At 38.1% G+C, this 17,854-nt stretch overlaps 1 protein-coding gene across 12 annotated transcripts in view; it reads left to right on the forward strand.

The window, feature by feature from the left end:
- The window catches only part of LOC306876478 (dachshund homolog 1-like), a 112,751-nt gene that overhangs the window by 44,286 nt on the left and 50,611 nt on the right, over nucleotides 1-17,854 (forward strand). For all 12 annotated transcript variants that reach the window (XM_079427675.1, XM_079427682.1, XM_079427684.1 and 9 more), the window contains exon 2: nucleotides 12,671-12,786. In XM_079427675.1, coding sequence (XP_079283801.1) covers nucleotides 12,671-12,786 — 116 coding nt within the window. The remainder of the gene's footprint in view (nucleotides 1-12,670; nucleotides 12,787-17,854) is intronic.

Below are 17,854 nucleotides of genomic sequence, written 5' to 3' on the forward strand. Positions count from 1 at the left end.
AAATACAGAGGCTGCGCTGTCATTTACTAATTTAAATGCGTGTAATGCAAAACATCAATTCTATGTAATGTGGGACAAATGATCTCTGTTAAAGAAAAAAAAGCCTCTAGACTTGTAAGTGTGTGTGTAGGCGAGCGTGTTCGTGTGGCACTCTGCCTTAATCGTATTGATTCTGAAATCATATTTGCCGAATTAATATGCATCAGTCTGAGTGCTATTGTTTTGAGGCCTCTTAATTGCTTCCTCTTGTTAATATTAAAAGCACATTAAAGTCTTAACCATTGGCTCTATCTGAAGTTACTTTCGACGACAATTTCATAAGACAATGGGAAGGATTAATAAACTGCGGCTTCATCTCTGTTATCAAGCTCTTTTACTATTGGGAACCAATTAAGTACCCTTCAAGATGACTTTCACTTTGCTGCACTGGTCTGTTCCTCTGCCAGAATTTGGGATTAATTGGGAATTAATATCCTCACTAGAACAAGTTCGCTTTGTTTGCTTTGTCTGACTTTAACAATCGGCGCTGAGGTTATCCCAACGTGTTCGTCAAACGCCCCCCTGCTCCTCCTTTCTGAGATTGATACGTACACGTCCCAGATCCCTTCGAGCTGAAAATATGGGCCATTAAGAGAGAATAGTCGACAATGATTTCGTTCTCCACGTAGAATTTTTTCGGGCTTTATTAGCCATGCATATTAATGACTCAATTAATTCTATTCATCCTCGCAAGTCATCTGTTTGTTTTCGCCTGACCTTTTATCTTAGAAGTATTCACGCTCGGCTTGGTTTAAGCACTTCCTCCACGCCGGCATTCTCCCACAGTGGCCGAGCGCCTCGTCGAAGAGGGAGTCGTTTAATGTGTTCGCCGAAACCTCCCTCTGTCAGAAAGCACAGCGGATGTAAATGTGACAGGAAATATGCTATTATTACACTCTGAGCCGTTCATCTGACATCCCACCAAATAAAATTACAGCATTTCCCCCTTCTCCCTCCCTCTCGACTCCATCTACCTCTAAAACACCTCTCTCTTTCTCAATCTCTCTCTCTCTTTTTTTTTAATTTACGAAGATCAGGGTAAACAGGCATGTGATGCGGAGGAGACCGGGGTTGGATACTTGCCCTGCGTTACATCTATCTTCCATTCAAAGTTAGTGGTGAGGACAGGACATATAATTGAAAACTGCAGCTGGACTGTGTACAATCTTGTAAAAGGATGCCTTGAAATTAGATTAATCAAGAGGCAGACATTGTGGGGAAAGTTTGTTTCGAATGCCTGACAGTATCGCTCTTTCTCTCATTTCAAATGCTGGCAGGGCAGCAGGCAGCTCCAAGGGAAATGTGCTCCTTTCATACTTGAGTAATTGATGAATTGTATGCAATATGCAAATGAGAATCCATAAATCTTATGAATGACAGCTTAATTTATGTGAGCCTTAATGAATGCAGGATTAGATTTTAATTAAATATCCTCAAAGGCACCCTGACTAGTAAGTTTTTAAAGCCTTGTTTTGAAGACTTGTTTCATATGCGCCGCAGTTCTGCATGGTAAACGGAGATCACTGAGAGCATTTCCTCACCGTTCTGAAGATAAGCACAGCTCTGTTTTGTTAACCAAAGGGACTGAAATTAATAAATATTCCGATGGAAATCATATCTAGCCATCTCATTTTAACTTTCCTGGAACTGTTCATTTTAGTTCATTTGATTAACTGCATTTAATTTTTTCCCTCTCTCTGCCGTATCTGATCTATAACATTTTCTGCAGTGTCTTTTTAATTAAGAGAACCGTCCATTAGGCACGGAAAAGTCAACCAATTAGGCATTCTACATCAGTTCCCAGGATGTACAGGCCTGCTGCTCCTTATTAGTGCTAATAGTACTGATACAAAACTATTTTAAGCTTCACAATTATAGTATGCAATTAAGAAATCTGCTTTTTGTCATTAATGATGCATTACAATAATCAGCAGTTTATCTTCCTTTCAGATCTTTTTCTCCCTCTAAGATCTCCCTATAATATTGTATTTTCAGTTAAAATCTCAGTAAAAAAGACGTAATTTGCAGGACAAATGCCTGAATATTACAGTGGAAAAAAATCCAGTCCAGTCAGTACTTAGAAAATTGTAGAAATTGTACATATTCTGGCATGAATAAAATTTTGTTCAAGAACAATTTTTCTGGCATATATATATATATATATATATTGTGCGGATTTCTTCAGAACATTTAATTCTCTCCTCTGTCCCCCTCCTCCACCTCCCACCACTTTGATAACCGCTGACAACTTTGCCTCATTTTTCACAGACAAAACTAGAACAATCAGTAACCAGTTCTCAACTCCACAGGACCTCCAATCAACCACATCCACTGCTCTAACTCCCATCTTCTCCTTCTGTCCCCTCAACGAGGCAGAAGTATCCAAACTTCTCCTCTCCAGCCATCCTACAACATGTCCTCTCGACCCAATCCCCTCACACCTTCTCCAAACAATCTCTCCCACACTGTTACCGGCACTCACACACATTATCAACACATCTCTCCTCACAGGCATCTTCTCCACAGCATTGAAGCAGGCTCGGGTAACCCCACTGATCAAAAAACCTACATTAAACACTTCTCTTTTAGAAAACTACAGACCTGTCTCTCTCCTTCCATTCGTAGGGAAAACACTTGAACGAGTTGTCTTCAGCCAGCTCTCACGGTTTCTTTCACAGTACAACAAACTGGATGCTAAACAGTCAGGTTTCAGGAGTGGCCATTCAACAGGGACTGCGCTACTCTCAGTCACTGAAACACTGCGAATTGCAAAGGCCGATTCCAAATCATCAGTCCTCATTCTGCTGGATCTTTCTGCTGCTGGGTATCACTGGGATTCCACTTCACTGGTTTGAATCCTATCTCACCGGTAGATCTTTCAGGGTGGCCTGGGGAGGGGAGGTATCCAAACCACATCAACTGGTCACTGGAGTTCCTCAGGGATCGGTTCTTGGACCCCTCCTCTTCTTCACATACACTACATCGTTGGGTCCCATCATACATGCACATGGCTTCTCCTATCACTGCTACGGCGATGACACACAGCTCTATCTCTCTTTTCAACCAGATGACCCAAAGGTAGCTGCACGGATCTCAGGCTGCCTGGCGGACATCTCGGCATGGATGAAAGAACATCACCTACAGCTCAACCTGGCAAAGACGGAACTTCTTGTCTTCCCTGCCACTCCGACTCTACAGCATGACTTCACGATTCAGTTAGGCTCATCAATGATTACCCCATCAACTTCGGTCAGAAATCTTGGTGTAATCTTTGATGACCAGCTGACCTTCAAAGAGCACATTGCAAAGACTGCTCGATCCTGCAGGTTTGCACTACACAACATCAGAAAGATCAGGCCCTTTCTGACAAAGCATGCTGCACAACTTCTTGTCCAGGCCCTTGTCATTTCTAGACTGGACTACTGCAATGCTCTTCTGGCTGGTCTGCCATCAAACACAATCAAACCTCTACATATGATTCAGAATGCAGCGGCACAACTGATCTTCAACGAGCCCAAAAGAGAGCATGTTACACCTCTCTTCATCTCCTTGCACTGGCAACCAGTGGCAGCTCGCATCAAGTTCAAGACACTGATGCTTGCATACAGAACTACCACAGGCTCAGCACCCTCCTACTTCCACTCACTATTACAAACCTACATCCCCTCCAGAAGTCTGAGATCTGCTAGTGAGCGACGCCTTGTGGTACCATCACAGAGAGGCTCAAAATCACTCTCCAGAACATTCTCGTTCACCATTCCTGGCTGGTGGAATAATCTTCCCACCCCTATCCGGAATGCCGGATCCCTGTCAATCTTCAAGCAACAACTGAAAACTCATCTCTTTCGGCATCTCTCTCTTACTTGACTTCATCCTAAACTCAAAAAAAAAAACAAAAAAAAACTCACTTTTTCCCTCTATCTTTCTCTCCCTCCCTTACTAGCTTGTACTTATTTGAACAATGACTGAGACTTGGTGTTACGAGCACTTCCTCTGTCTGATTGCCTCTTCAAGGTGAATCGCTTTTTGTATTCCCCAATTGTAAGTCGCTTTGGATAAAAGCGTCTGCCAAATGACTAAATGTAAAAATGTAAATGTCTAAATGTATATATATATATATATATATATGTATAAACGCCAACTTGCAATTGCAAATTACAACAGATTGTGCAGATTTCAGTTCAGCTTAGTCACAAAAATAGACAAACACATTATGCAAATTCAAATACAAACAAATTCAACACTCACAGTTAAAAAAAAACAAAAAAAGGATGTAAATCCCCATCCTAATTAGTTCTTAAAAAGTGAACTGAATTCAGACAACCTGCAGTCCAACATTGGACACATTGGCCAAGTCAACAATTGTTAATTGTTTCTTGCGAATAGCAAGAACTCAGGCAGGTAAATTTAAAGGGCTCACATACATTTTCATGTTTTATGACCAGTTGCTCTGCATACTTTTACATGAAGCCACCACCATGTAAATAAAGCTCAAGGAAGGAACAAGACTGGGTTCTGAGTTCCTTTGCAGCGGCACAATCTGATGGCCCTGCCCAGTGACTCTTTAATCAGCCTGTGCAGTGTACAAAAGCAGCAGGAAGGCCACTTTTATAACCTGGGAGCTCTCTGTATCTCCAAATGTTACGCCTGGCGCGGGACTGTTGAAGGATTAGGCTGAAAAACATGTCTGGGGCAGAGAGGGCCACTGTTAGCAGGTCACTGAGGGTAACTGCTCCCTTTAATTATGTGCATTTGATCTAATATTTTGTTCCTCACAAAAGTTCACCGTTTACCAGCGGATGCAGCTGTTCCTGCTTATAAAACGCTTTATATGAAGTGCTCACACATAATCCATCTATGTTGATCTGATAAGGTGTCTACCTGGCTGAGGGTGACAGGTGTGAGAGGGAGAGAGAGAGCTGGTGGTGATAAAGCAACAACAGTTCAATGCAAATAAAGGGAGAGATAAAATGGAGATCTGAAGCAGTGCTGATTAATGCAGGAGCGCCTGTGGAGCGGGCCATCGCGGCACTTCGGCTGACCTCTTCTGTTAGCGTTCCATTCATGTTCAGGTGTAAGTGACTGAGACAGCCACTCCAGTTGCTATATATCATGTATCGTTGCAGATTCCACTACTTTGCTTCCCTTCGACCCTTGTTGAAAACTTCTAGAGAATTTGAAGTTGATGCTGGCGACTTGTGTGCAGAATAAAAGAGATGTTTAGTGGTTTGCAAAAGCAAGAATGTGAGTGTTTCGTATTCGTAACGTGATCGCAGGCATAGCTTGACCATGGTGATCCTGAGCTTTTTATAAGCAGCAAAAGTCTTTGAGCAATAAAATGATCACCCAAAACTTCAACAAAAGGAGATATTTCATGTTCTTTTCCATATAACAACAGTGACTACATATAGTCCAAATATTACAAAAAATAAATAAATAAATAAAATAAAACACTACAAAGGCATTCCCCATATACATATCCCATGTCTTCTGAAGCCGTTTGATATCTTTTTCTGCTAAACAGACCAAAAGTCATTGTTTCTTTCTTTCACTCCCAACTTGAGAACTATTGAATCAGTAAGTTTAATTGAAAAACTGGATGAGTCTGATTTGCAAATCTGATCAACCAAAGAACCAGCTTAAAAAAATGGTTTGTTCCACTTTTATGTTTGTTTTGTGTATTGTTTTATTTGCTTTTTTTCCGTTTTGTTTGTTTTGGTTTTGTTTGTCAGTTTTGTTTTGGTTTTGTTTTGTATTGTTTTGAGCTTAACTTAAGAAAATAATAAAAGAATGTTTGTGTTTGAGTGAACTGCCCCTTAATGATCTTTCAAACAACCATCTGAAATCATTCCACTCTCTTTGGAATCCATCAGTTCAAATGATCCAGTCTAATGTATTGGCCCAGTTTCGGGTTTCAGTTTCAAGTGTGTTCTTTCAGTGTACAGTAGTTTAAATTGAATATCTTTCTAACTATGATCAATCGGCCAGAGTTATATGCTTCGATCTTACAGTCAGTCCACACAAAGATTGCATAGTAAAATGGAGGAGCTTTACCTGCCAGCATTCCATCTAATCAAGCCGAGTAAAGCTGCAAAGTCAGGAGGCCTAATCTGAGCGTAGTGTGTTATTGTTAGTGCGGAGACCTCGGTTTGTTATCAGGCTCTTGTTTTCTCTGCTGGCCACCACCTCAGCAAAGTAATCAATGAGGCATGTGCTGCTATCGCACGAAAAGAAATGAAAAATAAACCAGTGATAATCCTTCAGTTAAAAGGTTATTCAGGCTGATAAAAGCTATTTTGTTAATTTATTTACACTTTGCTTCAGTGAGATAAAGAAAGGGAACAATTAGGGAATTCCAGGTGAGAGATTTGAAAAGGGCAATGACATTGGGTTAATATTTTATAAGGCCTGATTGGCGGGCTTCTGGAGCAGTCTGTATTTACAGAAGCAGAGATGCTGTGATTCGTCCGCTTGTTTTGGTTGACTGCAAGTAAATGGAATAAATATCTTCATCTTTACCTTTCCCAATGACAAACAAAAGGAAGATGGGGAAGGTTAATTGCTCCATTTGAGGCGAATCAAAACGGAATGTTCTTTCTGTAAACCTGAGCGAGACACGTATTGACTCCAGGATAACGTTTCATCAGCTGGTACCAAATGTGTCTCCATTAGGTCCAGAGGTCCACAAACCTGTTGGAAAAATACTGATCAAATATAATCTTTGTGTACTTCTCAAATTTGTGTCGAATAAATATTATAAATGAATTACTGGATTTTAAACTTGTGATAAGAAACTCAAACTGACGGTGTACAGATTAGTTTAGATGTCAGTACACAATAATGTATACTATACTGTAAATATTGGAGCAATTATATTGGTCACTGATTTCCTTACTGGCTTTCATGATGCATGTTATGTGTACAAAACTCTAGATTGTTACAGAGATAGAATTGATTTAAATTAGTCTTTTGAGAGAACTTTTAGAGTATTAATGCCTTTTCTAGAAGAAAGAAACATCTGTTAACAATAACAACAACACAAAGATTGTAAGTGTATTTTTAATGAAATGCTTCACTTTTTTGTATTATTATTATTTTTTTTGGTAGTAGTTTTAATTCAGTATTTAAACATTTTAAGAGGTTTTTATTTATTGTATCAGGATATTGGTATTTAACACAGAAATACAGATTTTTTTTTATAAACATTGTTTCCTAACAGATATTAAGAAATAACACAAGGGAGGGTGAATTCCGTTATTTGCTGACTTTTGTATTGTGGAAGTGAGATGGCCATATATTTTGTGGGGTTAATCTGATTGCTTTCTCAGTGTGGAGGGACGGAGGAGATCATGTTCCAGTGTGAGCTCCTGGGTCAACATGGACCAAGTCCATTAAAGGAAGCATGGTTCAGGGAAAGTTCACTCTTATTTTCTTTTCGCCATGAATGCAAAACAAAAGGAGAATTCCTACATTTGTTACAAATTTGCCACTTTTTGGCCTCAGGCAAGTGCTGTCTATAAAAGTTCCTAAATTGGGAGACGGGATCTGTTATTAACTATGGAATCAGCTATAAAGAGAGAATGCTGGGTGATTTGGTTGTGCTGAAAAGCAGAATTTACCAGGTTGACATTCTTGAATTTTAATCATTCACGCTTCCTTCCACTGGCGTCTCTTAGAAGATAAGGGTTCAATTCCAAGAACACTGTTTCTTCTGTAACTTCCATACTGTAACCAGTGTGATATATAGTCCATGACGTACAATGAGTTTTATGTCGAACCTATGCCTAATTTATTTGGTGCAACAAGAAAATATACAAATGAACATTTTTTCCCCCAACATTATACTAAATCTGTTTAGTATAAGAATTTTTCTGATCTTTTAAACCTTTTACCCCACTCCCTTTGAGGCTAGAGGGTCAAACCTTAATTTGGGTGGTCAGACCCCCCTAAAACCTCCTTATAATTCGCACCCTGGCTGTAACCCTCTTCCTTAATAACTTGTTGGCTGTATTTGCATAGCATTTTGCAGCTAATTTCAAATGTTTACCTTTTGAGTAATACAAACCACTCAGCTTTATCTAATAAATAAATGCAAGCAAACATTGCCTTCTCCCTCTAGGGTTGAAAAATCTTGTTTATTTGAATTTGTCAGCATCGTGCTCAGCAAAACGTCATGGATAGCCTTGCTTCTCCCATTGTGTGGAAACATATCCCAGAGTTACAAAAAAGAAACGAAAAGGAAAGGAAAAAGGATGTAACTATGTTTGGTATTGGTGACATCCAGTAGTGGAGTGGACAGGGCATATCTCAGAGACAAGTGGATCTCACGAACCATTGTTGTGCTCTAATAGCCTACTTTTGAGGACTTTTTGTGCCGGGCTATTTAAGGACTCAGCATCCAGCACATGACAAATTGTACTCGTTCTTTTGTGAAGGTCCAGCTCTTGTTCTCCCTTCGTCCTCAGTGGCCCCATAATCACTGTTTACAGAAGCGACAAACAGCAGAGAATGCTCATGCATATCTCAGCTAAATGACTGCAGTGTCCTCTTGAACATATGAGCACAGACCATCCTGTTTTAAGTGAAAACCTTCTGTGTTGTCGCATGATGGGGAGTTCAGTTTCAAACACTTGATGTTATTGAGCGTTGTTTCCAACTTGTTTTCAGAACCCTATCGTGCTGTCATAAATTAAAAGCAAGCCATAGCAAGAAAGTAAAGCCAAACAAATTAAAGTTAGTACTGTATAATTTAAGATGCTCAATAGCAACAACAAAACAACTTAATATGTATCACTTAAAGGGATAGTTTAACCAAAAAATGAAAATTGTCATAATTCACCCTCATGTCATTCCAGACCTGTATGACTTTATTTTTTCTTGATTTGATTTGGATTTCACCATTCTCAGCTGTGTATAATTATCTTTATTTATACTGGTCTCCATGTTGGTGAAATTATACCTTGAAAAATACTACTAGCCGAAACGTTGGTTAATAAACAGCCTATGCTTAAGTGAGTGGACTGTAAAAAAAAAAAAAAAAAAAAATTTGACTTAAAATTTTAAGGCAACGAGCTTCAGGAGAGTTTTGTTTATACAAAGTTTATACAACAAAAAGTTGAGAATCTCCTACAAAAATAAGTTGAGAGAACTCAAAAATCTGCAAAAAGCTGGTTGCCTTCAAATTTTAAGGTGGCTCAATTTTTTTTTTTTACAGTGTGTGCAGTTGTTCTCCTTTAATTCTTCTTGATTTGGAACACAAAATAATAATATACTTTTCCATACATTTATAATGAATGGGAACTGGAGATTTCAAGTTTCAAATGGAGGCAAAACCTCCCTAGAAGTAACATAAAATATCCTACAGTTTATGATATTGTGCTGTAGTACTGTGAGTGAACAAAATAAAATTGACATAATTATTGACTTTAACTCAAGAATTGTATAAGTCTGATTCATAAGTGAATCATTCAGACTACTTTTGTGAATTTGATCTGTCAGTTCAGCAAAACAATTTTTATCAGGGCAAACTTTGAAGGACTTATTTTGTAAGATGGATTTCATAAAATTTCATAAAATAGATTTATTTATTATAATTGTATTTGTTACTTTGTTGAATGTTAACTCTGTAACTGCCATGTAATAGCCTATGAACCTGATATGGCAATAAAAGTAAATTCTATTTTACTCCCTGTTCCTCACATAAAGGTATTGCATGGATTGAAAAAATGAATAGTATGAAATATATGATACTTTCGTAATGCTTTTTATCATTTATCTTTTTTCTTCTGCAGAAGAAAGTAAGTCATATAGGTTTTCAACGACACGATGGTGAGTAAACAATGACAGAATTTTCATTTTGGGGTGAACTGTCCTATTAAATATTTAATGTTAAGTTAAAATATTGCTGCTATACAGCCTTATAAAAAAGCCTTCATTCTCCTTCTCCTCTTCCACTCTATACCTTCGTCAAATATGGTGTAAACACTCCGTAAGCAGATCCCACCACAGCTCAGAGGCTAAACGTCTGCTTTGTTCAAAATCCCCTGCTCTTCCTGGAGCTAAAGTTGATGTGACATTTTGTCCATTTTTTTGTCCAAGTTTTTTCTGCTTTTGGCATTGTTGAGGGAAGAGGGAGGAAGGCTTTTACCATCACATGCCATCTATTGAGGTCTTTCATAAATAATTCAGCTCAGTACATTGAAAGTGATGACAGCAAAACTGTCATGCAATCTCCCTCATAAGATCAAAGAGGTGTTTCTATAGGAGGAGGAATTTCATTTTAGGACGTTCTGTGGGTCGGGCATATTGCTGGGGTCTCTTCAACTCTCCTGTGACAAACTCAGACAAAGTGTTGTATTTAAATGGATATTTCATCCGAAATTAAAATTGTATTATCCTTTACCCTCCCTCATGTTGTTCTAAGACTTTCCTTCTATTATGGTACGCTAAAGAATTTTTGTAGATTATCTGTAAAATGATGAAAAGTTTCAATAGTTGAAGTCATTTGTCATGTTTTTATGTGTCTTGTGACCAGTTGCAACTTTCCAAATTTGAGTATGCAGATAATTTTTTTCAAGCCACTAGCCCCAGTCCCTATTCACTTTAACTGTTTGAGAAAGAGCAGCTTGAACATTCTGCTAGAAGATACCTTTTATATTTTATGGGTTAGAGAAAATTATAAATTATATAATAAAATGATTTTTGGGCAAATTATTCTTTTAAAAGAACTAAAGTTCATTTATGGCCTGCCACATGCTGCAAAAAGACTCTCATAAATACATCAAACAGCAAATTGCTAATGCCAATTATGAACAAAGGGGGCGCTGTAAAAATGAATATAAAAGATTCCTAAAGAGGAATCTACAATAAATAGAACATTTATATGAAGTATGATGATGTCTCTATTTCCGTTGCGTGATGCGATGTGGAAATGATTCAGTCACATCTGAACAGGTTGATACGGTTCAAACTCCTTACAGTGTGAATGGCCTCAGGTCTGACTGTAGCTAGTGCTGCTCCTTCTCATGGCTAACACTCTGAGCATGGAGTTTATGGCCTCTTCTGTTTTTAGTGTGCAAAGTAAAGAATTTCCATTTCAATTTCATGCCTGTCAGGGATAAAACATGATAAAACCCAATGAAACGCAGCTCATCGGCCCAGTCTGTAAATGGACTAAACTGATGCACATGACAGACTTTGGTGGTATATGAATAAGTGAGCTTTTAAAAAGGCCTTGGGTTGTAGTGAATGCACTCTTCTGCTTTCCTTTTGGCCATGAAAATGAGGCCCTGTTTAGTCACTGGAAAAGCAGGGAACAAAACCTTGAGTTAATGAAGGCCTCTTTCAATCATGTCCTGATATGCCATTGTAACGCAAGTGCTGTGAAATATTGACAATGCCCTGAAAATGAGCTTTTCTCTTGTAACAACCAAAAGCAGGAACAATTATTTCTCATTTAACTGTTGTTAATTTGAACATATTAAACCATGTAATATTCTATCGATCCTTTCTATTCATTTCACATTTAAAATGAATTGCTCCATAAAATAGTATGCATGTATGTATGTATTTATTTTATATATTTAGTTTTTGTCTTGTGCCTCAGTAACCAGTTACTAGCTTGGTTGTTATTCAACCAACTCTCCATAATACGTTTGTGTGTATCATTTGAGCAACTTGACGTATTTTGAATGCTTTCTGTATGCAATTAGTTTGAAAAAAAAAAAAATGCTGGGACAGAATCACCTTTTTGGTAAAAAATGCGGGAGATGTCCCCAGTGGCTGCAGGCACCCTTGGTAACAACCACACCGATTTATTACGGACACTCTCTGTGAAGAAATGTTTCCGTAAAGGCCTTTTTGATATTCGGTTTTTGCCTAAATTAGAGGGGAAAAATGCATGGATGAACAGAACATAGTAATGTGTGAAAAATATCTGACAATCAGCTTGGAGGGGCATTTTTCCCCCTCCGTCAGACTTGCGCTTGTTGTGTCATTAATCATTGTGTGATCTTGGTCACTCATTTCAAGTAATAAAAGTTTCCATCATAAACGCACAACAGGTCTGAGTCACTCAGTCACACCAGCTTCCAGCTATGACTCCTATTAAATCAAGCAAGCAGAACGTTTCCTAAGGCAGCCGTTGCCTTTTAATTTCCTGAAGAACCTTAGAATATCATTCATTACCAGAACTACACATATTTGGTTTTTAAAAGTCTCATAAATCAATAGTGGCCTGACTGCAATAATTATAACAAGTTAACATGTAATTTCCAGGCTGAAAGCCGCATGGCCGTATTTTAGCATATGCAAACGAGGTAATTCAAATAGTGTAGGGATATTAATACAGAGGTAACGAAGTACGGGCTATGAATTATGCATCAAAAAGTGGTTGATCTTCAATAAAGGAAATGAATTCACTGTGTAATCTAATTAGTTATGGAAGTCTATTATGTCGAGCAGCAGAAAGCAACTGTCCTTGAAAAGGAATTTATTTACAGTACATGTTAGCTCTTCGGAATGGAATTGCGTTCTGGTCCGAATGTTAACGGCAACCTCTGTCTCTCACCCCTCCCCTTCTTTCTGCACTTCTCTCTACCTCCCCCTTTCCGCCACTTCACTTCTGTTTTAGCTCAAGACCCGGGAGGCCTCCGAAACGGACCCAGAGTGTGACATCGCCGGAGAACCCTCACATCATGCCGCACTCGGTGCCGGGCCTCATGTCGCCGGGAATCATTCCCCCCACAGGTAACGCACACGGACCTCATCCCGCGCCACGGCCCGTTCTCGCAGCAGCCCGCTGCCCATCCATTAAATGGCACGCTGCAAAATCTGACAGCCCTCATCCAAACTACCAGCCAGAACCATTGACCGTCCCAGTCGACCCCCTCCCTTCCCAGCAAGCCCCCCTGTGCAACCACAGCTCCAGAATAAATTGGAGTGGAGAGTTGTTCTCTTCCAGATTATTATAGTGGATGCTGCATTCTGCCTTGAGTGGATTTTAATTAGCCCGATTAAATCCACTTCACTGCTGTATGTACATAGGCCTATGTGATGTTAAAGTAAGCTTAAAGCCACAAGAATCAACAACAATCGTTTGTGCCTTCAGTTTGCCTGGAGCAAGTCTTATGCTTTTGTTCTATTTACGGCTGGTTTTCATTGTAGCGGCTTTGAAGTCGTTTGCGAGAAAGGCTCCTGATTTACATATCGTGCTCTCGGTTGTTCTGCCATCTTTTAATAACACACAGTCATTAGGTTATGGTTCACTTCTTCTTAATGTACAGTTCACTTCTCGTTAAGACTCTCTTGTGGATTCTTGAGCAGTTATTGAACACAAAGCCATATAGTTATCATTTTCAAACCTAAGTAAGTTTTGTCGTTTTTCTTTGCAAAGTATGATGTTTTCTCTACCTATTGTAGAGTTATCTTGTATAAGTTAACTTGTCGTCACAAAACAAGCCACCGCAGAATCCTCACTGATAAGTAGCTCTTCATGATGACTCTATATTTACATACATGCTTTTTGGTAAAGACTTCATCCACTCTGACTTACAGTGCATTCAAGCTGGAAATTGAACTTAAGGTCTTGGCATTGTTAGCACCAAGGCTGATCAGTTATCTTGATTAATCATGTGGTAAGCATTATACAATATAGAATGTAACAATGCCTTCAAGTGCACCTGGGAAACTAAATGTTTCTTAAAGCAAACTGTGAAAGCTGAGTGATTAACTTTATCTATATTTTAAAGTGATCCTTTAAAAAAACTATCCTACTTGTTATCTATCCTTTAAAGGGGACCTATTATGCCCCTTTTTACAAGATGTAAAATAAATCTCTGATGTCCCCAGAGCGTATATGTGAAGTTTTAGCTCAAGATACCCCACAGATAAATTTTTATAGCTTGTTAAAATTGCCACTTTTAGGGTATGAGCCAAAACGTTCTGAATTTGAGTATGTTGCTTTAAATGCGAATGAGCTGTTGCTCCCGGAGAAGAGGGCGGAGCTTCAAGAGCTCAAGCTCTGGCATTAGCAGTTCTAGCCTTTGCAAATCAGCATTCCACTATTAGTACAAGCCTGTTATCTTTACAGAAAACGTACTCGGTTTCAAAGTCTGCCATCTGATTATACTGTGCATAATAAATTTGCGTTTATAAATTACACTGACAAATATCAACATAGCTGGTCTCATGCTATCACAAACTTTATAAGTCCCACTTCTGATTATGAGCTCGACAACTTCAAGCGATCGACTCACATTGCTTTCATATGCAACTTTTAACTACCACATTCCTATTCACGATCATTCTGATAGCACATGAAGGCAGCAGCAGTGAAAACAGGCAGAGACAGTCAGTACGTTTACATGGACATCAGTAATCTAATTATTTACCTTATTCTGAATAAGACAATTTTATGATGTCTTATAAGGTGTTTACATGAGTTGCTTTTAGAATAATCCTTTCATGTTCCTGTTTTACATGTTATAGTACATAGATCGATTAATGGCATGCATCATTACGTCACCACGCGACGCCATCCGACGTCCCCTCCAGAATCACACGTATAAACATATAGTTCGTCTTCGTGATGTTGCCATATACAGTTTTGGGTGTTTCATTTTTAATTTTATGAAAGCTTGAAGTGCAGTTAATTATTTGTACGTGCATACAGTGGTGTTGAAGCTCTTTTGTTTGCCGTCAAACGGTTGACCATTGCCTTGTGTGTATCCTGTCGCAAAATGCGGCGAAAAGTCCTTTGCGACGGTAATAGTTTGATTAAGGTGTTTACATGTCTGTACTGCACTTCAATAATGCAACTAAAATAGGAATACTCCACATCTTAATTCGATTTGTGTTTACTTCGATTATGACTTTAGCCAGACTAAGGTAATCAAAAATCTCTGTTTACATGGTAGACTCTTAATCAGAGTATTGTCTTAATCGTATTAAAATCAGAGTATTGATGTCCATGTAAACATACTGAATGATAGCTTTAGCAATTAGCCTTACAGAGTGCCAAGAAGCTCTTTCAGAAAGGCAATTTGGAAAAAAGACTCATGATACTTACCTTGTCTGGAGCTGACGTTCGCGCACGATGCGTTGGTATTGATTAATAAACATATCGGGGACGCTACTGATTTTTTTCCGGGATATTTCCTTCGAAAATGAAATTTAATCACAGTGTCCTCGGCTCAGATGTGTGGAGATTATGGCGACTCCTATGTTCATTAGTGCATCCCAAAACACAACACTTGTAAAGCTTCTTTGGTGCTGACATTGTATATATCTCCAGTAATACTTACTCAGGGCTGTGTTTTTGCTAATAGGGAATTTGAAGTCAGTAACAATCAAAAATTGTTTTAGCATAAACCTAATTAAATGAATGAATTGCTAAATTTTCTTTTTTTATGTTCTCTGCTGTGTAAGTGTGGCATTCTCTCTCTAAACTTGAAATTGATGGGAAACTATTGAAATTCCATCTTGGCAGCAGAACTGGTAATCTTGAACAATGCCGCTAAAACATTAGTGAACCATTCGGCTTGGGAAACTGCATTCAGCTGCCCCTCCATGTTTGAATGAGGTCAGCCTATCAGTGTCTTGTTTAGAAACAGGAACTCAAAGGCCATGTGGTACAGGATGAGAGCCCAGGATGAGAGTCTACTCTTATTTAGTCCTCAGCAACCACGACAAAAACTCTTTGATATCCAGGCCTTTAAACCATGAGAGAGGCTCTGATCTTGACATTTTGGTTGGAACTTCTAAAGAAAAGTAACATTTTATACAATCAGGTTTGTAAGGGTCTTTGCTTGTTTGGTTGGCGAAGCAGCATGCAGTGAGTAGATGCAGTGAGATTTGCTCGCATTGGCCTTCACAGATCAGGGTTATCTTGGACAGCACTAGGATTGGGCGAGCAAATGTAAACAACAGTTAAAACAGCATGAAGTGGTCCTAGTTATTTTGTTAATGTAACCATCATCATAAAGCGGTGTAATTGTAATGTTGGCAAATGTTCAGGGCCTTTGTGCTCAGCTCTGTTTTAAAGCAGCACTTGAGATGTTTTTCTTCCATAGCATGTCATTTAACACCACAGTTACCCTGCTAGAATAGTGTCATTGATTCCTGTTATATTGCAGGTGACTTTATAGTTAACAAATATTATGGATAGAAAATATCCCTAAATGTCTGGGGTTAAGATATAAGATGTGTGTGTGTGTGTGTGTGTGTGTGTGTGTGTGTGTGTGGTGTGTGTGTGTGTGTGTGTGTGTGAGAGAGAGAGAGAGAGAGAGAGTGTGAGTGTTCAAAAGTCTGGGGTTGGTCATATTTTTTATTGTTTTTAAAAGAATACTCTAATGCTCAAATATATCTAATTTCTTTTTATTTAAAATAAAATCATTTGAAATATTATTACAATTAAAAAAATCTGTTTGTATACAGTATATATTATAAAATTTTAATTATTCCACTGATATATATATATATATATATATATATATAAATTCAAATTCAAATTTTATTTGTCACATACATATACATACGTAGTACGACGATATATATTATTTATTTATTTATACTGTATAGACACACACACACACACACATATATATATATAGCAAGGATTTATTAAATTGATCAAAAGTGACAGCAAAGACATTTATAATATTACAAAAGATTTCTGTTTCAAATAATATTTCAATTTTTTTTTTATTCATCAAAGAATCTTGAAGAAAAAAAATGATCACAGTTTGCACAAATACATGAAGAAGTATGACGGTTTTTAACATTAAAAATAATAAATATTTTTGAGCACCAAAATCAGCATGTTAGATTGATTTCTGAAGGATGTGACAGTGAAGACTGGAGCTTCTTAAAATGATTTGTCATCACAGGAATAATTTACATTTTATAATATAATGTATACAAACAGAATTTTTAAATTGTAATAATATTTCAAATTATTTTATTTTAAATAAAAAGAAATTAGAGATATTTGAACATTAGTCTTCTTTTTAAAAAAAAAGAACAGGCCAACCCCAGACTTTTGAACACTCTCTCTCTCTCTCTCTCTCTCTCTCTCACACACACACACACACACACACACTCTGTGTATGTATGAATGGATAGATAGATAGATAGATAGATAGATAGATAGATAGATAGATAGATAGATAGATAGATAGATAGATAGATAGATAGATAGATAGATAGATAGATAGATAGATAGATAGATAGACGGACAGACAAACACTTGACACTTTAACAGTGTCTCACAGCTAAGCAGGAAATGACATCATGGTATCATTCCATCAGTCTGTCATCAGGTGGACACAGTCAACTAGAAATGCAGTGAGACTGGGAGAATCGACACAAAAAGATGTTAATGAAACATGCAGATGCAAGATTACACTGTCATAAACAGATCAGTCAACTCTAATGCGACTCTCCTCACACCCAGTGTCGGCAGCTCATAATTGATGTGCGGTATTTGGCTCAAATGCAGATGGAACAATTCAGATGAATTAATTCACCCAGTCCTCGCTGGCACAACCTCAGCTTTGAGCGCGATCGGTCCTCAATAGTCACTGCAACGGAGCTCATTTCTGCAAATATACTGGGTAAATAGAGTGAAATTTCGCCTCGGTCTCTATTAGGAACCCGCAACATTAAGTCAGTAGATAAGCACTTGCTTATCATAAGCTTGGCTAAGTCACTCTTTGTGTACTGATGTGAAGTTAATCTGATCTTAATTTAATTACACTATTAGTGGAAGGAGGCACATACATTCCTTATTTGTTATAAGAATGTTCTGACATTGAGC

This window comes from Barbus barbus, assembly GCF_936440315.1.
Source record: "Barbus barbus genome assembly, chromosome: 10".
Classification (NCBI taxonomy): Eukaryota; Metazoa; Chordata; class Actinopteri; order Cypriniformes; family Cyprinidae; genus Barbus; species Barbus barbus.